Source organism: Magnolia sinica, chromosome 7 (genome assembly GCF_029962835.1).
Source record: "Magnolia sinica isolate HGM2019 chromosome 7, MsV1, whole genome shotgun sequence".
Lineage (NCBI taxonomy): Eukaryota > Viridiplantae > Streptophyta > Magnoliopsida > Magnoliales > Magnoliaceae > Magnolia > Magnolia sinica.
In genome coordinates, this window is record NC_080579.1 from 77,761,910 (window position 1) to 77,786,276 (window position 24,367).

General features: G+C 39.9%; 1 protein-coding gene and 1 long non-coding RNA gene across 8 annotated transcripts in view; one reads left to right on the top strand and one right to left on the bottom strand.

Moving 5' to 3' along the window:
* LOC131251477 (probable serine/threonine-protein kinase SIS8) overlaps nt 1–17,381 on the bottom strand; it is a 63,496-nt gene extending 46,115 nt beyond the window's left edge. For 2 of the 7 annotated variants that reach the window (XR_009173888.1, XM_058252203.1), the window contains exons 1-3: nt 16,131–17,379; nt 7,967–8,401; nt 888–994 (exon numbers count right to left, since the gene is read on the bottom strand). Coding sequence is in view for 6 of the 7 variants with exons in the window: in XM_058252203.1 (XP_058108186.1) it covers nt 888–994; nt 7,967–8,401; nt 16,131–16,610 (1,022 nt within the window). In the remaining variant the exon portion in view is untranslated. Of the gene's footprint in view, nt 1–887; nt 995–7,966; nt 8,421–16,130 lie in introns of all 7 variants that reach the window. The other 5 variants (XM_058252201.1, XM_058252200.1, XM_058252204.1 and 2 more) reach the window with 5 other exon arrangements.
* LOC131251479 (uncharacterized) lies at nt 10,106–11,439 on the top strand. Its single transcript, XR_009173889.1, has 2 exons — nt 10,106–10,665; nt 10,697–11,439. It is a non-coding gene; the product is annotated as an uncharacterized LOC131251479 (long non-coding RNA).
* Nucleotides 17,382–24,367: the final 6,986 nt, after the last annotated feature.

The following is a 24,367-nucleotide window of genomic DNA, read 5'->3' on the forward strand; positions in this document are numbered from 1 at the left end:
GTACAGGTGGGGCCCACAGTTATTTGATCCATACCATTGATGGCCTCACAATGGATAGTTTTCCAAAAAAAATTTATGGTGAGACAACCCTAACCCTTCAATCAGTGGCATTCAAATAGACGTCTGAGAAGAAAATACAGCCATTGTCCTCATTCAAGACAATAGCATAAAATGGCCAAAGAATGGATGGCTAGGATTGTCAAACATTGGAGGTTGTTGGGTGGCCCATCAGATCATCAGTCTAAAATCCAGATCACCAAAACATGTAGCCCATCACAACAAACCGAAGACCGACGTTACCAATTGGGCTGTGGATCAAATAACTCTATGGAAAACATCATTTAGAGCTGCACCGCTAATTGCTTGGAGCTCCATTTGATTTAAAAAGTAGAATCTCTAATTAAGTTCTTGGAAAAACAATTTCTAACCGAGCAAGTTACAAGAAACATAAAATACCACAAAGAATGGGATCTTATACAAGTTCATATGCTTAGGTCTTCCACATGATCATGCTACAACAGTAAGTGAAATCATAAAGAATTAGGCACGTTGTAAAAATAACTGAGCTGATGGCTTCTGATGGCCATAAAAAAGGCTGTTCGGATGTATCCCAGATTGTGAACAGCAGCATTTTATGCATCCCTGCATCCACATTAGGGCATCTGGTGCCATTTGGTGCATCCCACAGAATGCAGATGGAGGGATGTGCTGGTTGCTCCCATGCACAACCCAAAATGAAAAGGAGATGATAACAGCTTCAACCTATTATCATCTCATTTTCATATTAGATGATAAACAGGCAGTCTCATCTGTGTTTTGCACACTTTCCGAGCAGGTCCTAAACCTATTAAAGAATTTTTTTTAAAAAAAATGGAGGAAAACCCTACCTTCCATCATCATTGATCTTGATAATATTCACGGCCACATCATCTGAACCTGTATATTGATGCCCTTTAACTAACTGACATGGAACACCTACGCTATCAGCCAAAACCTGCATAACCATTTAATCCACATAAACTGCCATTGGGTTCACACCTACAGATTAGGCTGCCTGACAACAAATGAGTCTCATTACATAATCAAATATGAATAGATTTCTACAGTGATGTTTATTTTGGTTGATTATAGGATCAAAACATATCCAGAACAAATAAAGAATGTTAACAGTGAAAGCCTACTTATAGCCTCACTCCAAGTCAACATGTGGGCAGCTCCAAAACTGATTAGTAGCAGTACATATCGAATGATACACAATACAGAGCTTTGCCAAGGCCACAAGCACGTACAAGGCTGCTCATAAACACGCTACATGTGCCAGATTGGTATGAGATCCAATCTCAATACACTATATAGATGTTCTCATCCACGAATCAGGTCAGTCCACTCGTCAGGTGGGCTGCGGTTTACGAAAACAATGTGGGACTAAAGAAAACTTTGCTGAAATTTTCTACCCATCGAACTGTCTCTAACATCCTGACCACCTGAGGAATTGACCATATTTATTCTTGGGTAAAGAACAAGTACACAATCAGACACACCTGATGGACAACTTGGATATTGCACCCATCAGCCATGCTGGCACATGTGGTGGCATATAGATGGTATCCCTTGTACACATGTTTGGGCTTAGCAAAGCTCCTACTATACATCTATGGAAATTTTGACTTAAATATTGGTGCTACATAGAAAAAATATATCACTAGGCCAAATAACTGATGCATTTCAGGCAATAAAAAGGTGTATTGGATGTTATTTTAAACCATACACGCAGACCTGGGCTAGGCACCAAACAACAAGGCCCAAGAAATATACCAAATAGGAGTGACAGAAAGCCCACTGGTGCAGTAAATCTAGGGGTAAACAAGTCCTGACCAATTCCAATATCCAATGATATGGGACAGGCCAAAGACATTTTCCACCACCACGTACATATATTGGAACTAACTGAAAAAACAGCAACTAAAACCCAATTTCTCTGTAGTAAGATTCCAACAAGCAGAGACCAATTTCCAGCAAGGAGGAATCAATTTCCAGTAACTGGGAATCAATTCCAAAAACTAAAATATCAGTCTCCAGAAATCAGGTACAATTTCCAGTAGGTGATACTCTACAATGCATGAATAAGTGAACCACAGATTAGTGGTTTGTTTATGCATTGACATTTTGGATGTTATGGTAGAAGGAAATTTGCAACCATAACAATAAGTCTTTTCTGGAGCAAATCCAATTCTCTGATGGAATGGACCACTCACCCTCATTCCCTGACCTCGTATCAATATGTATAATTGACAGAAACCCAGTATTTTTAGCATAAAGGCAATGGCTCAATTCCTGGCCAGTATCAATTCCCTCGGTATATCGGTAGTGCCATCATTCCCCTCCTTCAGGGTCAAAAAGCGCCTGGGGCGCAAGGTTGATGAGGGAGGGTGCATTTGTTCTAGTTGGCCAAGCAGCCATCCCCCATCTTCCCTAGCCAGGTCTCCATCATTCAAAGCTGGGTTATTCTATTCTAACTCTTATATTAAAAATTAAAAATAAAAAGAAGAAGAAGAAGAAGAAGAAGAAGAAGAAAGAACTTAAATCAAAATACTTAATAACATGGTGATACATTTATACAAAACTTCTACCCCGAGCACACACAATGGAGCCGTAGACAGTCAAGTGAAATCCAATCCACGAAATAATCTGATATATGGACAGCATCATTGTGGCTTGTCTGAGAGCTACATTCGCCTCAATTGCTTCTCTTGCCTTCAGCTCTACTCAAGTTAGCTTCAGCTATTTCAAGAGTTTGTTGAGCTTCTCGTGGATCAATGTCACTACCCTTCTCCGCATCATTTACTAAAATGGAGATCTCATTATTACCTACTAGCAAAACCCATCAGAACCATTGTTAACCATGCATTGTCATCATACAGTATTATCATACCGTTGTCACATCTGAGTTCTGTACATGTACGTACAATTACAGTTCTGATCACTTTTGATCTTTCGAGAGGCATATTATTGCGCACTGCTTCTTTGATTACAGCAACAATAACATCACCAATATGAGCATTTCGGTGATTACTAGCTCCTATGATTTGAATACACATCAATTCTCAACGGTCCACGTAGCTACTGCGCCTGCCCACAGAGCAGCAGGTTTGGCATCTACTACAAAAGAGAGAATCCACTTCAGATAATCACGCCTCTACTAGGCAACATGTGGAATGGCCGAGAGCGGACCTTTTTGGATATATAATCCAAGTCGAGAGTGGAGTTACGAGAACAGCTGTCTGATGGAAAACAACTTTCACATTCGGTTTAGAAAGCACTTTTTTCATTGAGAATTCCCCGTTCCCTTTCGTGTGAATTCCCCAGCGACGAATAACCTCTCATCTCCATTTCAGATCTCCAGATCTGTCTAGCAAGATTGCCCGCTTTCTACTTCTCAATGCAACTTTTGAATGCCCTTCATTCAAATCAGTGGTACTTCTTCAATTGCTTCTGCAAACTCTGTTTGTTCATCAATCAGGTAACCACCCGTGGAGACTACCTAACCTCCTCAATGCGACAGAAGCTTGAGTTACTCCTTTCTACAATTACATTCCTTGTAACACTTTCGTGCTCAAAGAAAGGTAGCTTCAATAGGGTGAACTGACGAAGAGGTCGCTTGTTATTCCCATCGTTATGATTGTTTGTAATTATGAGGGACTTGCTTGGTTTTCTGACTTGGTTCTGGCTTTGATGTTGCTTTGCCCCATCTAGTGATGGTTCGCATTTTGATTCTGACGACCGTGATTATTTTGCCCGGCTATTGGGATTGTTGTTGAGAAGCTCATCTTCGCGGGTGCAACCTAATTAACTTCATCATCACGGCGATTGCAATTGTTGTTATTGTTATTGCGGTTATAACTCTTATTGTTGTTCCATTTCTTCTTTCTGGAAGAAGGGTTTCTGTTACTGTCAAATTACGAAGAAGACAAGGTTGTTGCTACCAAGCACAACTAGTGGCACTCGCCCCATAGGATTAGGGGGAGGGAACTATGGCAAATCAAGCAAATATTGGCACTGGCCATCCAGGGGCTTTCGGGCCCCTCTCGATCTTCTTCGTATAAGAGAAGGGGGAAGGAGTCTAAATCAATGGACATTAATGAACCATCGTTGATGGACGTTGCACATGACACGATCAATTTGACTCGACAGTCCGACGCTAATAGAAGTGGCTTACTCTTAGCTACGGAAAAGTTTCCAAAGGAATGTTGTTGTGTTGCCTTGAGCGGTGCACGAATCCTTTGAATTCGGTACCAACAAGTACCGTCTGCCCCCGCCCCCCCAAAACAACATTCTCTTTCAGGCCTTTCTACCAATCAATACAACCTCGTAGAGCGGCTTTTGCTAAAACACGAGCGGTTTCTTGAAAACTCACTTCGAATATGAAACTTCGAGTATTCAGAGATGCCCTCATTATTCCCAATAAGATGGCTCGGTAACAGATCGCTTCTTCCAAGTTTTACAGTGCCAATATGCTGGACTTATTCTAGATTGGGTTCCCCTATTTTTGGATGGGATGCTGGAAACATATTCCGACAGATCATTGCACCTTGGTGCTCATAGAAGGTCATAAACAAGCTAAGAGTTATGCTTTCATTTGAATTCTTTCTTTGTTGAGATTGAAATCTTTTTTTCCTTTTTTTCTTTTTTTGTTGTGTGTGTGTGTGTGTGTGTGTGTGTGTGTGTGAGAGAGAGAGAGAGAGTTGGGCTAAGTACCTTCAGAGTTTTACGTGATCGCCTCATACCAATCAAACTTAAGATTGGTCATGCTTTGTGGAACAGAATGCTGGCCAATCAAGGAACAAGGACTTTATAGAATGTGTAGCTGATGTGAGATGTTCAAATGACGAGATGAGGAAGGATAGAATTAGGGATCAATGCATTTGAGGGAACTTAGTGAGAAGCCCCAATAGGTAATAAGATGAGGGAAGGTACACTTAGATGGTTTGGCCATGTGCATTCAAGACCATGAACTACACCGTTCAGGAGTGAGTTGGAAGTTGAAGGTTATTAAAGGGCAATGAGAAGGCCCAAAAGTACGTGGGTGGAGGTTGCCAAAAAAAAAAAAAAAAGATTTGATGAACCATGGTTTAAGTGAGGACATGGTACTTGATAGTGTGCAATGGCGGAACAGGATTCGTGTAGCCAGCCCCAATTAGTTGGAATAGGCTTAGATGATGATGATGATGAGTATTTGGGCTACATCTTCTAAGGTCATTGTAGATGCATTGAGGTTCAATTAGAGGGAAGATGGAGAGAAGTTTTTTTATATACAATAATTCCTCATCATCATGTTTGTATTTGCCTATTTTCTGCTTTCTAAAGAAATTTTTCATTACCTCAGAAATTCTAGTAAGTGTGCTCAAAAATTCAGCATCAAAATTAAACATGGATCATAGCAAAGTCACACTCACGTGGATGATAGGGGAGGGAAGTCCAGTTGAAACAAACTACGGTTTCAATCCCCCAAAATACCTAAATGTTCACAGGTTTCTTGAGAAATGTAACCCAAACAGAAAATTTACATAAAAGAGCATATAGTCTGTAAAAAACACCTCTTTTGTATTTTATTAACGTGAAACCCTTCCTCTAATATCAGCCTAAGATATTTTCCTAAGCGCAGCTGTCATAAAAGACTCACAAGAAAAGGTCGTCTAATTGGACAGTGGGACCCACAAACCAAATCAGGTGGAACTGATTGGACTATCAGGTCCACAGGCTCCATCAGTTGATAATTTCAGCCGTCCATAATAGCTGGTAATTCAAAAAGGCTTGTATAAGCAATGCCCTGAAAGCCCTTTTGGCGATGGATTAGGGTTCAATGTGGAGAAATTCCACACAATGCATTTTATTTGCTGTTTTTATCAATCAATATGATTTTGAAGTCGATTGGAGATCAATTGTGGAATTCAAATCTTTTTTCTTTGCTTCCAGTTTGATTACTTTCTCGAGTTGTTGCACCATCCATCAAGCAAGCATAAAGCACAAGATCCGAATTATTTAACATGTTAGGCTCATGTTTCCCACATTGTTCCATCAACTTCAGCTGCACGCAATTTGGAGGGAAGATCCAAACATCACTGAACTGCTGAAAACTACTCTAGATAAAAGAAACAAAGCAGAATTTTCTAGCATGCTTAACGCTCCCAAGGCAGAGAGAATATATAGGCAAATGAACCTTCTTTCAGATAACTTTTTCGAGTATCTATGCATAATCTCACCAAATCCATGACCTTCCACTATTTGAGCCTCTTCCTGTAAATTTCTTTCTACAAAATACACCCTTGAATCTCTTGTGAGCCTGCAGACTCTACCCAACCTTGACTTATTCATTTGCGTTAAGAGTGACACAGCTCTGTGTGCACATGCAGAGTACCATCCTGATGGTATACATAGACATGTATGTTCCTAAATGAACACCATATTAATGTATAGCTTTAGGTTATTATCCTTTATTTATTTTTTTGGCACCATATTAATGTATAGCTGTAGGTTATTATCCTTTATTTATTTATTTTGGCTATTTGATTGTTTTTTCTTCTTCTTTTTTTGCAGGAAGGCAGGCAGCAGCGCCAATATGTGTACATGAAAAATAGGAGATACACCTAGCAAGTTGGAGGGAAAAAATAACAAGACCCCTCATGAACTGCTACAAAAAACTCTGCAATGGACCAACCCACAAAAAGCTAAAGCTATACAGACCAGATGACAGAAAGCTCATTTACATCTAACAATTCCAAACCCAATTCTATCCATAACAAGACAGCCCCTAACCTACCTTGGTAAGTCCTACACCCTTGTGAAGAAGATATTTCTGGACCTTGAGCTTCCCATCTGTGCTAAACCATCAGCCACTGAGTTGCATTCTTGGAATACATATGAGAGCTTGAAATTCAGGTACCACAGCTTCTTTGAGAATCATCAGATAGCAACCCATTTATCACTGTCTCCAAGTCATTCACGACTTCAACATTGGTGAACCCCAATTCCAAGCAGCAACCGTATGGGAAACTACACCATAGCGGCTGCTAAATGCATCTATACAGCAGCCCCCACTCCTCAGTGCAGGTTACCACAGGGTTGAATCGTCAACATTTAGTTTCACCCACCCCTCCAAGGGATGGATCCCAATTACCATCTGCTTTGGGGTGGGGTGCAAAATAGGGAGAGTTTGTACAACATCTAGCTTCGAAAGTTACAAAACGAAATGGTAAGCCTTTGATACTTCAATTCTACATTGACGGAAAGTACATGATCTGGTTTGGAAATCTACGAGTTCACCTACTTCATATCTAGACTAAAACTAACAAATCATCATCATGATGTTAGCCTTATCCCAGATGTATGGGTTTGGCTTTATGAATGTTGTTTTGCCGATAGCCAGGCCAGAAAGAGGATTGATGAAGTGTAGAAGACACGCCCAACCTATGTTCAGCTGAAACACCATTTATTGCCTCTTTTAAAGTGAATCTTGCATTTCATTTATTTATTCATTTCTCTTTATACATGCAATAGGTCAACCGCATGACTTATCCAAACACAGTCATCTGGCAATATAACCATTCAAATTTGCATCCATAAAAAATTTCACAGTTCTACATACGCATTCATATATACCACTTTTATATCTTGAGCTTTATGAAATGTTCAATATACATGTTCTGTCGGAGGCTGATTATACCAAACACCGACACATGCCAAAGTGTCGGTTGCCGAACATGTGCTACTAGGGCCATAGAAGAGTACTACAATGATTAGCTACTAAAACTACATACAAGAACAATATGCCTCTAGAAGCAGCTAAAATCACATAATAGAAGTCAACGTAAGACTAGAAACTCATCACGGATATTGAAAATGAAACATTGAATAAGAAGCAAAGTAATTCAATATGGCTTTTGATAACCCTTAAAGAGGAGCTACTAACCTTGAACAACAATGCACGATGACGAGCCAAACCAATCTTCAATTGGCCAAGAGGCAACACCATGTTCCCAACTGATGCTCGTAAATGATTACTTAGATTCCTCCATGCTTTCAACATTTTTTCAGGATCCCCAACTGGTCCACCCATGTAGTCAGCAACCAAAGCAGCAAGTTTTTGCACCAAATCATTACCTTTAAAACCTGTAGATCCCGACCTTGACTCGACAGCCATCACCAAGGCCCTCTGTTCCAGTTTCGATAGGTCTCCATCAGCAACCCTGTTGACCAGTACAGCTTCCCAGCTGATACTGTCGGACACTGGTATCTGTTGCAGATCAATGAGGGAAGGCATCTCTGAAGTCGAGTCGGCCAAAATGCCATACAGGTCATAGAAACCATCCAAGATCTTGTCATCATAGCCAAGAGCATTGTAGTTCTGTGAAGAACGGACAAATCTACGATATGTCGGTTAGAAACATGGCAACAAATAACATTTTGAAAAGAAATTCAAAATGGAACAAATCCTGGCCATTATGGTTATAAACATACCAATAGATAACTAAACAATAAAGCAAGAAGCAATTGCCAACTGCCACAAAAAGCACAAATGAAGGCCATTTTTACATTATCAACTTGAGTATTGCAGTATTCGTTACATTGGGCTTTTTTCTTTGTAACAGCAACTTAATTTTTGAAACCAGCAGAGATTATTAGCAGCCATCCACAATAGAAAATCCCCCACAACCCAAAAGTACAGCAGATCAGAACCAAGAAAAAGAAATTGGGGTAAAAATTTATCGGGCCAGACAATAATTCCCACAGTCGACTTGAGTACAGAGAAAACAGTATCCTCAAAACATAAAATATGATATCTCTACAGCTCAGATTAAGGAGAAGGAACTGCCACAACAATCCCCACCAAGAGGCCCTCTTTCCAAGTTAAGATTTCACCACCCTTTGCAGTTCCACAAAGAAAAGCACCTGCTCTAAGGTAAACTACACCAAAATGTGATAAAGCAATAGAAACCATCTAAGATCCTGTTATTATAGCTAAAACCACAGTAACTCTGCAAAGCACAGGTAAATCTAGAATATGAGAAAGGCTTGGAGACAAGCACAACATGACAAGAAACTAATAGTTTGAAAAATCTAACATTATTATTTTTCAAATAGTTCTATGTGAAATATGTTTAGTACTCGACAAGTAATAAAGCCAAACAAAACGAACAAGAGGGGCGGGGGGGGGATCCATACTATAACGGCATCAATTCGAAAGTTAGAGCATTTTTTTTCTGTAAGGCTACAACCTGGCTAATGAGAAACTAAAGGCCAAATCAGGAAGGGAGACATTTTACAAGGTCGTTGTATTGCTTTTCTGTGATTTTCTTTGAAAAGGTCCATGAACTTTTCAGAATATAAAGGTCCCAAGTTCTTTACAGAATGTATCTTTCTCCTTTTCAATTACCAAACGAACTTCCATGTGGGTTTGGTTTCCTTCTTTGATACCAAAGACTTGTATAAGCTCAGCATATAGCATCAAATGATGTTTGACCTGAAGACATTTCTAATTTCCTTTTGACTTGAAATAAAAGCTATATAGAAATTTTCAAAAACCCTACTTTCTGAAATCATTCAATTCACTCCTCGCATATTCAACTTCCTTATAGGGTGTCCCGTATCCGTTACGATACGGCCGTATCGGCCAATACGTAACGGTAACGGTCGACACCGTTACGCGATACGGGGTCGAAACGGCCGTTACAGAATTCTGTGACAGTAACGGCCGTTACGCCCGTTACGGGCCATAACGCCCGTTACACCCCGTAACGGCTGTTACAGGCCAAAAAAAAAAAAAAATGGGGGGAAAAAAAAAAAAGCATACCTTTTTTTAATTTCTTTTCTTCTCCTCCTCCTTCTCCTTCTTCTTCTCGCCTTGCTGCGGCTGCGGCTGCAGGCCTCCTCTTCCTTCTTCTTCTTCTTCTTCTTCTTCCTCTCTCTCTCTCTCTCTCTCTCTCTCTCTCTCTCTCTCTCTCTCTCTCTCTCTCTCTTCTTTCCCTCTCCCTCTTGATGTGTGGCCCACTAATGCGTGTGATACATCCACGCCATCCATCACCGTGACCCCACTATGATGTATGATTCACTGGTGTACCACACACCAGCTATAGCTATATAGCTATTGTAGGTACGTGTCATGCTAAAACGAGCACTGACACTCCTTGAGCTCTGAGTTGTACGAACGGTTCAAAGGAGATCAAAGTTACGTGGGCTCCACAGTGATGTATTTGTTATATCTACACCGTTCATCTATTTTTAGATATTATTTTAGAGCATTAACCAAAAAATGAATCATATCCAAAGATCTTCTGGACCACACCAAAAATAGCAGCGGAGATCATGATTTTCACTATTAAACAATTCGTAGGTCCACCATAACGTTTATTTTCCATCCAATCTGTTCATAAGGTCAAAAAGACCTGAATGAAGGGGAATAACAAATTTCATATTGATCCAAAACTTCTGTGATACCAAAATGGGTTTCAATGGTAGACGTTCAATCCCCCACTGCTTTTTGCAGTGTGGTCCACTTGATAATTAGATCTGTATTATTTTTAGTGTCAAGCCTTAAGACGAGCCCGTCAAATGAATGGACGGTTTAGATATAATACATACGTCATGATCAGACCCACAGGACTTATTGACGTTAATATAGGTACGTCATTGAGGTACGCAGCGTAATCCGCTTTCAAATAAATGTGCATGGTAGGCTTTTGTACACGTGTTGCGTGGCCCCACCATGATGTATATATTTTATCCATGCCGTCCATCCATTTTGCCACATCATTTTAAGTCATGATCCAAAAAATTAGTAAGATCCAAATCTCAGGTGGACCACACCATAGAAAACAATGGTTATAGAATGCTCACCATTAAAAATTTCTTAGGGTCTACTGTGATGTTTACTTTTCATCTAACCTGTTAATGGGGTCACATTAACGTTGATGAAGGGAAAACACACTTGTCAGCTGGATTTAAAACTTTTGTAGCCCCAATAAATTTTTAATGATGGACGTTTAATTATTGTTGTTTCTTATGATGCAGTCCACCTGAGCTTTGGATCTGCCTCATTTTTGGGCTGATGCCCTAAAATTATTTGGCAAAATGGATGGACGATGTGGATATAACACATTCATCAAGGGTGGGGCCCAAAAAACTTTGACACTCGTGTGCTACACTTCACAATTCGGGTCCCGCCTAATTCGGGCCCTTAAAAAATTGTACACGAGACATGTATTAACTTAAAATTTACCAATTAAATTATGGACTGTAATTGGTAATTCACCATGCCAAAATCAAATTGTTTGAATAGTTTTAATTGTTAATTTGTAGACGCTTATTTTTTTAAATAGGGACTTTTGATTTTTTTCATGATTCACTATCCAATAAATGTCCACCAATTCATAAGTAGGATAATGCCAATAAATTGCATGAATTTGAGACTGATTTGGGGCATGGATTGGTCCTCCAAGTCAGCCCCAAATTGGCAACGCCATCTACCTGAATTTAATTTCATTTTTTTAAAGAACTATTGGGAGAAATGATATCAAATTGTTTAGTATATAAATTAGATATTTATAAAATTAAATATATGAATTTTGTAGTCAAATTCAAGTTATCTGGTTCATAAATTCATCAGACAGTCCGATACAACTTCTCACCAAAGAGTGGACCGTTACACCACCATAAACATGTTCCAATTTATAAATGAATGTATATTTGGAATGCTTAGAATATTCTAGATTTAATCCATATTTTTTGGCAAAAAAAAAAAATAATTTTGCGCCATTACGGGCCGTTACGCCCCCGTATCGCCGTTATGCCCCCGTATCCGTATCGGTTTCGGAGGGCACCATTACGCCAACCGATATCGATACGGGACATTCCTTAGTGACTCACCCAGTCCACTTACCATGTCTCATAAATGAAGTTGGTTTTGAAGTGTTCATATTTTGAAGTTGCTTGGCTCAAAATTCAATCGTTGGTATGTGTATATTGTGTCAGGCGTGCCAAAGCCTTTTACAGCTCATTCCGAACTGAATGCCTATGACCCCAAGTGTCGAGATAGACAAAGAGACCGTGGGTGGTAGTCTATGACTAAAAACTAAGGCAGTTCGGCCGTCTATGCAGCCAAGTATAAACCAAATCAGGTGATTTGCGAAAGGAAGAGTTCGTCCTTCTAATGAGTTCTTCTTGCCTTTCAGCCAAAATGATTTTTTCTCATTGTGATGGCAGAGATAACCCGATTCGTGCAATGTGAGAGTACAAGGAATTTAATTATATTGAATTAAAATGGAAATAAAAACTTACAATAATATCCCTCGGCGATCCACCATTTGTGGCATAGATGGTGAGGCCCTAAATTTAAGTCTTCCTTGATCTAACGACTTGGGGGAAGATGAAGTAATGCAGGGGCATTTTCACACTAGGCTGGAGTGGGGTAGCATGTGGGATGCAAGGGCACACTCGGGGTGGGTAGCCCGTGTGAGGCTGAACTCATGTGATGTGGAGCCATGAGGAGGGTTTAGCCGAGAACCTAACCCATGGGATGTGGGGCCTGAGTTATGAGATAAATGGATTGATTCATCATGCACACTCTATCAATTCGAGCTTTTAGAGCAAGTGGTTAGTTGTCCTGCGTCAAAGTGGTATTAGAGCGGGAGGTCTCGTATTCAATACTCCTCACCAGGGGTGATTAATGCGGGGACATTTTCAAACCAGGCTCGTGTGAGGCGGGTAGCTTATGTGAGGTAGAACCCATGTGATGTGGGGGGCACGAGGGGGGTTCGGCCAAGGATCTAACCCATGGGATATGGGGCCTGGGCTATGAGATAAAGGGATTGATCTATTAGTTCGAGCTTTTAGAGTAAGTGGTTAATTGTCCTTCATCACAACAAAGCAGCATAAACAGACGAAAATACACTACTATGCTAAAGTCGGTCCAATGTAACAGCGTAGACGGGTTGTCCTGGTCCAGCAAGAGCTATGCTAAGATAAGATTTTTTAATATAAAAAAAAGCAACGATGCGCTGTAGATTTGATTTGATGTATTGGGTTGGCAAGGGCCCGGAGCTCTTCAATCTTCCTCCTATTTATAGAATTTTGGGACGGTTGCATGGAGAGAGATCTTCATATCCACTTCTCATGTCTGTTGATGTGGGGGTAACCATTTGGGCCCACAACACCACGTATGTTGCTCGTTCGTCATGGGTTGGCCATTTGTTGCGTGCTCATTCCATCCCTATTATGTGGACAAGAATTTTTTGAGTTGCCACATGTTGGTAATAGTCATCCTATTCACCACACGAACGTGAATAATGCACCATGAATTTAGGCCAACATGGAGTAACCATTGCTCCGCTTCTCAAATATATTCGGCCATAGAGTCCTTGTGTGAAGCCACAATGCATCGGCCGAACTCATCACTTGTTGTGACTGTACTTCGATCGAGACCCAACTTCGGTCATGAGGCCACTGCGGTGGTTAGTTGGCTCTGTCACGTGAATGAGATACGCAACACGTGCAACGTGTACCCTCATTGTGGCCAGCTGGGCTCACCCTTTCTGGGCTACTCATGTCTTTACATATTCTAATTTCTTTCAGCCATCAGGGCAACAAAAGAAATCTTTCTTTTGTCTCTTGTTGAGATTTCGCTGCCACGGGGCATCATCTAAGTTGTTGAATCTGACGTAGTCATATTAGGCATAAACAGAAGCTTAACCAACAAATCCTTCTCCAAAATATTAAAAAGAACAAAATTGAGTAATTCAAATATTTCACACCCAAGAAATTCAGTAACACAAGTAACCATCCAACTAAGATCATGAACCCCAATGCCAATTGTTGTGGATATGGTTCTCTCAAATGAAACTACAACAAGCACCATTGAGGATTCCGGCCAGTTGACCATGCCCCATTCTCCCTCAGTTGTTTCCTTAGACATCTGCTTCACAAAAGACCATTGAACAAAAAAGAGAAGCCTTGCCATGGCAATGTTGATACTATTTGAGCTCTGAGCCATCTCTGGCTTTTATGGCCATAGGTTCCTCAGAAATAACTTTCTTGGCCATTGAACTAGAATATGGCCACTTCCCTAGAAGTAAATTCTAGGGCTTGCTTTAGATCTGTCGAGAGCTAGTTCAAATCACGGTTGCATAAATTTGAAATGGTTCAACTTCATCAATAATAGGGTTAAACTTTCCCGAGGTTATGATAACAAAAGCTTCATAGGCCTCTCTAGTGACATGTCCAAAGGATAGCAGACCACCATATTATCAAATAAATCTGAACACTCATATAAAATGTGGTCCATTCTTCACAGACAGACATCTCTTTCGCGCCCAAGAGATGGCATTCTGAGAACCACCTTGAAACAAGATAAAAACACAAGAAGGATCCACCAGAAATACAAAGACCTTATAACGATGCTTTGATTCTGCTCATTTTGATCTTTCATGCCTATAGCGTCCAAATAGGCAAGACAAACCCTCGCCAACAACATCTTTAACAACCCAAGGATACCGACCACACCAGGGTTGCCGATTAGCCTCCCATCGAAATTAAGCATAGTCAATCCAACATTAAAAATCATGCGATCAGTGCATAGTCAATCCAACATTAGAAATCACGACGATCAGCGCCTCTGGTTACCAACCTTCACTTTGTATTTAGATATTGCCCATTACTCCAAAACTCCTTTCCTACGATCCCAAGTAGTTACGATATTCTTTCTTTCTTTTCTTTTCTTTTCTCTTTCTTTTTCTTTTTGAGAGGAAACAACAATTTACCATATTTTTTTTATTTCTCCACTAATCTCAGAAAGAGGGCCACTTATTTCTAAAAGTCCTATCATTTATCTCCTTTCACATGCTCAAAAAGATGGCACAATGACAAAACTTCTACAACACTTGAACTCAATCACCAACATAGCCCCCTAATCCAAGGAACCCATTGCCCAAAATTACTACAAACCATACCATCGCAGAGGAAGAAATTATTCATCTCCTTGCATTAAAAACAAACCAAAAAAGTATCTTTTGCTTCCAACAATACTCTTTTTTTCTTAGAGATAATAGCGCTTTTATTAGAAGTTCGTAAAGCAAGTAAAGAATACAACCCCAACAATACTACTCCTAAAAAAACATGAAATTTTATTTTAAGAAAAAGTAGTGCTCATAATTCACAACTGGCAGGCATTTTCATTACCAAGTTTGGCTGGACCAAGGTTGAAAATATGGTGTTGGCACATTGCATGCAGCTCCAAAACCAATATGTATCAGTACGTATGGGCTGACATTCGCTACATATCAGTATCAATTTTTGACCGATTTAGTCCTGTATTAGCAATATATATGAGAAATTCACGACATTGATTTTCCTAGAAGCACCGAGATAAATCTGACAATATGATACATATCACCCAATATTTTAAACCATGGGGCCATGGGCTATAGTATTGTCTACTTACACCACCACTTTCTAAATGGTTGTGACTTACGCTCTATAAAGTTGGCATAAATGTATGGCAATCAGGTTTTCCAAGCATGGGTCCCATCATGGATGGGGCGTAGCTAAAAAATCACATTGATCCAAGGTTTTAAATTGGGGTATTGTGTATCATATTGTTCACCACCGATATAGCCCCTTGTTGCCCGTCCGATATACCAGTACATAATACGTAATGGTTTCAGACAACGCTTTAAACCTTGTGTTGATCAGACAATCTAACCAACTGATTTTCACAAATGAATTTGGACTTCTGACCAATTTACTCTCAACTGTCCATTTGTTGGCATTCAATTTGACAGTCAAGATCTTTGGCCTAGCATACTTTTCAGGCTGTGCTCCACCAATGATGGCGCCGGGATTTGGGCGGCCTGGATTGACATATAAGCTTGCTTATTATTGTGGATGAGACACTATCACTAGAACTTGGTAATCTCGTCCAACCAAGTCTTGTCTTTTATCAATAATCAAAACAAGAATACATTGAGTGAAAGTCACAAAGCTAACATTTGTGTAGTAGAATATGGTTTTCCATGCATAAACATTCTATCAAGTATCAACAGAGAGAGAGAGAGAGAGAGAGAGAGAGAGAGAGAGAAACTAACCCAGTATCTATAAGCAAGGACTTCCCCTGGCGTGTTTTGGGGAGGGCAAGACCCCAGGCTAATCTGCTTCACCGCCTCGATCTGCACAGCCTCCGGATCCTCCTTCACGCTCAGCTCCAACGCCAGCTGTATCTGGTACTCCTCCTCCATCTCCGGGTTCCTCACGGCGCTCTCATCTGCGTCCTGCCTTGCCACATCCAACAACGCAACATCCAAACCACCCAAGCTCCCACTCCCAGGGCTGTCCATCGGATCATTCCTATCTCCTCTCCCCGAGGACAATGGAGGGCTCGAGCTATGCCTACCCGTGACTGAATTCAACCACCCTGAGAGCCCAGATAGTGGCTTCTGCTCCAAGTGATGGCGATGGGGCGGTGACAGCGACAATCGGGAGGGCGATACCTTCCCGCTCGAGGACGATGGCCCCTCTTCTGATTGGGCCGGCATGATGTGGAGCTTCTTGAGGATGTTCCTCATCATGCCTTTGATTACGTATTCCCGGAGTTAAAGAACCAACTTGTTCATGAACCCTTCCATCCTTTGATGTCAAGGAACTGACCTCTTCACAACTTTCTTCATTATTTTTCAGAAATCTTGAAATCTCATCAATCATTTACAGAGAAAATCCAAGACCACCCAAGTAGGCCCCTTTTTGACAGAAATCACAGAAAAACCCAATTGGAGAAAAACCCATTTGGAGGAAAGCCAAACAGACCTCCAACTTGAAACCTCATCAATCATTTACAAAAAAGAAAGAAAGAAAGAAAATCCAATACTTCACAAGGAAGCCCCTTTTTAACAAAAATCATAGAAAAATACACAATTGGAGGAAACCCATTTGGGAGAAGGCCAAACAAACCATTTTATGAAATGAAAAGTCAGACCCATGACCTGAGATTTGGAGAAGATACGGATGGACAAATGGGAAAAATCTATACTGGTATGGTCCAATTACCTCAAAGAAGAAAACCCTTTTGGGAATTTCTGGAATGAGTGGGATTGCATGCTGGAAAGGAATCGATTGAAGGCTCTTTTTTCTCCACTTTTCTGTTCTGTTTTTGGGGGGTTTTGATTTTATTTTTTTTTTCCTTTTTTTTTTTTTTCTTCTTTTGCTTTTGAGTGTGGAGAAAAGTGTGGGGAGAGAGGCTTGCAGGAACAGGAGGTAACAAAAAACACACACCCCACAGCACAAAGGACCAACTTGGAGTGGGGCCCACCAAGACGACCCACTTGCAGAAGCTCCTGCCCCCCAAGACACTATTTTCAAGTACCCAGTAAAAAAGAAATAAAATGAGATGAACTGAAAGGTCCTGTGCCCGAGGATCTGGTACTTTGTACTCGGGTTTTTAAGTTCTGACCAGCGTCAAATATTGACGAGATTTTTGAAAATATCTCGTCATTTTCGCGGAAATTCATTAAACGATATTATCGCGAGAATTTTCAAGTCTCTCCATTTTTGTTTTGGAATTGTCGATGATATTCGTAAGAAATAATTCTCAAAACATTGAGTAAATTCATTTAGCTGAAATTAAAATTTTTGAAATTATTTTATAATTTCTGATATGATATTTTAATATTTTATTTTTAGAGATATTTCTCGATAGTACCGCGAGAAATTATCCGTATTTAAAATATCCAGATAAATTACTGTACAGAGAAATTGACGAGAACGAGATTTGTCACTATGTTCTGACCATGGCCGTTGTCCAGCGGACGCCAGCTGGAGTTCCAGTGCCCCCAAAGTTCAATGGGGCCCACTGAGATTTCCCATTGGCATCCACTCCGTCCATCAGTTATTCAAAGCTATTTTAGGATGTGAGCCCAAAATTGAGGCAGATCCCAAATTCAAGTGGGCCACACCATAGGAAAAAGTAAGTGAGGAAACGCTAGGCCCATCATGATATTTATACCAGCCCACCCGTTGATAATGTGGTTACTACCATATCAGCCTGATCTAGAAGTTCTATCGACCAAAGAAGATTTTAACGGTGGGAGTTCAATCTTCACTGTTTTATATGGTGTAGCCCACTTGACTTCTATATTTACTTGATTTTGGATATCAAATTATAAAGTGACCAAGTGAAACTGATGGACGGAGTGGATGTCACACAAACGTTCTGATGGGCCCACAGAGCTTTTATAGGGACTCCAAGTAGAACCTATTACAGGAAACTGGCATTGTGGTCCACTTATCTATACCGTTGATCTGATTGGCCCCGCAGTTAGTGGCTATTCAGAAAAAAAAAATCCATAGGAAGGTCCTGCGATTGAAATCGTGGGATACAAATAGATGGTTGGAAACAGATTTGAACGGCATGGTCCATACTCGACTTGAAAAAAGGCCCAGAATTGCTGGGGAACCGTTCATTCGCGATGTGATGGGACAGATTAACGGCTGCGATTACTAAGCCCACGGCCCCATTCGTCAGAACTAGAAGCCGAGTATTCTCTGCACAAAGTCTCGGGTCGAGGTCATTGAATTCCTCCCCAGGAAAAAAAATGAAAGAGGGTGGCGGAGGGGAACGAACTAAAGTGCTGTAGGTGCACGTGTGCCGTCTGCAGCCGCCAAAGGGCAGGTTCTTGCACACGTGCAAGTCACCAAGGGTGTTCATCAGCTGGGCCCTATTGCTACTGAGATCCGGCCTGACTAACAGCCTTATCTGATTTAACTGGCAATCAGTTTTCAGCCGAAATGGACGGCTGCGATGAATCCAATGATCTGCATTTGGCACTGTATGTAGCCCCCCTGAAGAAAATATGGTCCTGATTTTCATACGATTAAAGAATAAAATCAGGGCCCACCTAATGAACAGAATGGATATTTCACACGTGTACATATTCGGCACGAATGTGGGCGCACTTGGTTTAGCGACTGCAGATGTGTGTCCCATTGGCCTGGAAAAAAATAAGGGAGTGGCATGATTGTAAAAACCGGAAATAAAATTAGAAAAATATAATAATAATAAAATGGAAAAATGAGCAGAAGCTTGTCAACTGGACTCGAATTCTCGCATTTTAAGTTCACACCTGACATGTAGGGTTTGAAACTGGACGCGGATTTCCTGCGAAAGGCTTCCGCTGGAAGTTCCTACGCTGGGAGCCAGGTGGAGTGCACTGTGATGTTTGTGAAAAATCTTCCCCGTCCATCTGTCTTTTGAGTTCATGTTAGGACGTTTTGACAAAAATGATCCGTATCCAAAGCTCAAGTAAGCCGAAAACATGATAAATAAACATCCACAGTTGAAATATTTGTGGGGCTACAGAAGGTTTGATTCAAGTTAATATTTTTGCTTTCAGTTCATCCCAATAGGAATGACGTTATTAATGGTATGGATGACATCTAAACATCATTGTTGAACCCAGGAAGCTTTCAACGGTAGAAATTTCCGTAACCACATTTTCCTTTAGTATGGCTCAGTTGAGCTTTGTATACGGTTCATTTTTAACAACATGCTCTAAAATAAACTCACAAAACGCATGGACGGGAAAGATTTTTCACTAACATCATATACGGCCCCTCGTGGATTCCCAGTGCAGGAACTTCCTGCGAAAGGCTTTCCCTGGACGCGTCCCTTCCTAGACCCAATGGCTAATTGGAATAAGCCTGGGTCTGGGTCTGGGTAAGGCTGCCCCTTGGGTTGAGGTCAACCAGAACCCAACTAACCTAAGCTGAGTTCGGTCCGGTTGGGTTGGGTTGTCTGGCTCATTGGATTCGGCTACTGTCAAGAAAGGTTGCCGTTAGATTTAGGTTAGGTAGGGAATAATCACATGCATTTGGGTGGAGTGATATAGAATAGTGATATAGATTTCTAGTTGGGTTCAGGTGGAGCATCTCAGATTAAAATTCAGGTCAGGTTCGATTGTGGCGGTCTAGCTCTGGTTGACCCTTAATGTGGCCTAACCCGCATGAGTTTCATGCCTAGATTGGGTCCACCGAAAGTCCCATTAGTTGGCCAAGTCAATATTTATGACTATGGGGCGGAGTATTGGCTGATGGGCCCTATTCTTAAGCTTGTGGGTTTGGTAAGGTATACTTTCGTCACGGTGCAATTCCAACCCTGTCTAAAGCATCTCATAGTTGGTTAAAAAACGAAAAGGATTGTGATTCAATGGAGGACTCCTTATGGGAGGAGATAAAATAGAATTAGAGACCTGGCCATTCAACGGGTACTTTATATTGTGGGCATGTCATGTGCCAAAATTCATGGCTATGAGCTCATCAAGTGAGCTATACATGTACATTAGGTTTGAATTGTTGGACTTTCTTTTCTAACCGTCTATTTTTCTCATATAAGTTTTAAAAGGCTACTAGATGAGTGAGTCCATAAGATCCGATGGCATATATAATTTTGAGACTTTAGCAAAAGTTGAAGATGGATGATGTATATTTAATGTTCCACCCAACTATTATAGGAGTAGAGAGGTCTTATCACCTATTTAATTTTATTGTTAAATTGTCCTAAATTATGATCAATGGCTTGGATCGCTAATAAGATGGGCTAGATGGATAAATTGGATATGAATCTCTCTTTCTCACCGTTTTCTCTATGGAAAATTGCGCGGAACCCACTCACTAGTGGGCCCAACAAACCATGTCCAACAAGTTTGATAATCATCCTAATCGCCAAACTAGCTCTATTTTTTTATTCATCGCTTATCAGATAGCACCCTACTTGATGAATAGCGTAAATGTTCGACACGTCTCTCCCCACCTCCTCCAACCAATGATCACATAAAAGGGAAAAAAAAAAAACCTGTAAGAGCTATAAAGATAGAATATCCATGGTTGCACGAGGTTAATTTTATATTCCCAACCTCTCCTTAGGTCTTGATTGATAGTGTTAATAATAAAAAATAAAAATATCTAACAAAGTTTCTCCAAGGCCCGCCATTGGTGTTTTAGCAATTACTAAAAAAAATCAATTATATTAGAAAGATCAAACCAAAAACTAATTGGATGGCCTGTATTGGACGGTTGAGAATAAAGAATGAATAAGCATGGTTACAATTAAAAAATCAAGATGAATTGAGATAAAGACATTTACTTTACTTATAAGAGCACAAGCGAGAACATACAATTTTACATACTAACCTTGCATGATGGTGGGACCATTTTGTTAATTCCTTTTCAAATACAAGAGCTTACCAAATATGAAATTGAAATTGGTAATTTCAAGTGTAATTTTCATTTACAAAAGGTTTCCTAATCATTTTTCCTACTTTATAATAACAAGAGAAAATTACCTTACCTTGAATTTCTTGAAAAGCCTTGTATTATGGTGAGTGTTTTTCAAAATTCTTTTCAAATATTAGATTTCGTCATGCATGAAATCAAGATAAGGCATACCCAATACTAATCATCAAATATAAAAGGCTTTTTAGTTATCTTTCCAATAGCTTCTGATAACAATTAAAAATAAAATACCTTTTGGATTCTTGAAAAGGATACATTTAAATTGATTCCAATGTCGCGGACCTTTACTAAAGGTTATAGCTTTCTTGATATTTCCAGAGGTGGCGGTGATGGTAGTAGTGCTAGTGATGGTAAGTAGTGGTAGTATGAATACCACTACAACCTTGCATGGTATAAGGTGCTTGTGAAATACCTTATTGCGGTGTGTCAATGTCCTTGCAATCTCCAATAGTCTTTTTCATAGAAAAGGCTCCACTTGTTGGACAATTATAACGTTGTCATCGACACCTATGAGATTCTTGCGATTCTTCCTTCTCCCAGATTCAGCTATAATTTTAGGGCAAGGCCACACATGGAAAGGTGCACCATAACATGTGAGATAAGAGGAGATATGATAGAGCATGCATGCATGTTGTTATATGTGAGGGATTCTCTTATCATTTATTACAATTGCAAGAGAGTGATAGCTAATTGGATATCATAAGTGATTTAGAGCCTCCATGGGCACAAATTTCCTGTACTTCCACATCTGCAATTATCAATTCACTTATGTGGGTGATCATCTACCATTAGATGCAATTGATTTGATCAACTAAGAGGCAGCTTAAATGGCCACATTAAACGCTTCTCCTTTCACTCACAAATTCAAATGATATACTACAAATGTGGAGGCATGAAAAATCACACCTTTATAGGCACCAAATCAAATCTCATTGGAATTTATAGCAAAACTAGTGACACCTAAATCTTTATGGGCTTGTTTGGTTTTCCAATTTCCTATGAAATGCATAGTAAATAAGCTATAATTGTCATTTTTGGGTGTTTGCTTAAATGAGTATTGTGCCCATAAATCGAGAGTAAAAAAGACTTGTAAATGAAGCAGGTAAAGTAAATTACAATCATTGCATCTTTAGTTATATAAACTACCATTTTTATAATGATTTCTAAGTAAAGCAAACAATGTAGCAAAATTAGCACTGTGGTCAAATGTAAATAGTGGCATCGCATAATTACTAGAATAAATAATTATTACTTATTTACAACAAGTCATTTACTGTTGTAATTGAAAATTCAAATAAATTATGTGTTTGCCCATAAACCAAGGTTCAATGGCCTAGCAATGGCAAAAAATGACTACCATTACTATAATCATAACCATGGTTTTAAAACACCAAAATAAGATTTGAAACCTAGTTGACTAGAGTCAACTCAAAAACTCAAATGAGGTCATCAATCAGATGCACCTTTCCATGGTGGGCCATGGACCTAAAAATGAGGGTGGGCTATACCCAAACAACAGCTAAAAGAGATATCCACCCACTAAACCTTCTTGATTGTTTATAGGTCCTACTTAAGATGAGGTTCAAACATCCCAGCCGATTCATTCTATGTCCCACTTGGATTAGGGGTCACACCAAATTTCAGGCTATTTCAAAACTCGAGTGGACCCCCATTAAGTACTTTTATATGTTTTAAGCATGATATCATATAGTTTTAGATCGTGTGGCCCACCTAAGTTCGAGATTAAGCTACTTTTTGGGCCATCCTATAACCTAGAGGGGACCCACCACATGTATGGTGTGGTTATCTGACACCCACCACAATGGGGCCTAAGAGCTCAACCTCTTGGAAAGCTCCCATGAAGTCAACCTCAAAATACCTTGTGTGAGTGTGTGTGAATTCAATCTAGTCAAATCAAATTTTTTCAAGTTCTGACAAAGTTGCCTCCAAATCATTTTTCTCAAGCCCCCTGTGAAATGTGGTTATGTTTAGCGAATGCCAACAAGTTAATTTTTTTAAAAAAATAGATAAAATTAAACTACAGCCGCCGTATTTGAAAATACCTTATGCAAGAGGTTTATTAAATTAGATTAATAAACTCCGATGAAAAATATACAAGCAAAATTTTATGCCTAAAAAATACTTTTTTTTGTGCTTCATCATAAATATGCGACAAGGTTCATGGGAGATGACAATCACATACATATGAGCACACTATTTTAAAAGAAAACAACCCATCAAATTATCCTTTTATATCTACTTTATTTAATCCTAATTGAAGTGCCTACTTACAACATTTCATGTACCAAAAATAACTTTGTATACTTTAAACCAAGGGTTGTTGGATAAAAATAAAAATAAAAATAAAATAAATCTCACACCATGCAATCATCTCTCCCCTTCCTCTTTCATCTCTTCGACCTTGTCAACGTCTCATGCTTACCTACTAGCTAATAGCGATGTGTAGCCACTTTTAAATCCAACGGTAATATTGCACATTATTTTATTAGAGGAGAACGCTCACATGGTATCCACCCCACTACGATTAATGGTGGTAATAGATCGTTAGAGTGCCACATCGAGTCCATCCAAAACATTTGCCCCACCATGATGTACATCTAGCCCAAAAAACAGTCGAATCCAATCAGTAGGTTGGACAAGCCATGGAAAACTATGGAAATCCACCCAAAAACTCCCAAGTTCGAGGGGGAATCACATGTTATGTGTACGACATCCAACCCTTCCAAAGGGTGCACCCCATGTGATAATGGCACACTCTAAAAAGTCAGGTTATTTAATGATCATGTGGGCCCCATCACTTGAATTTGGAGGCTTTTGGGTGAAGTCTCAATGTATTGGAATTACTTGATTTTGGACTTTTGTAACCATAATGGCTGCGCGCACCTATTCGACCAATCAAATGTCATACCGACATTGAGTGGGCCCTGTAGATACAATAAAACCAAGCCCCTTTGTTATATCATGATGCATTTTTCTCGTTTGATTAATCGGCAAGAGAGTCATCTAAAACCCAAGCACGAAT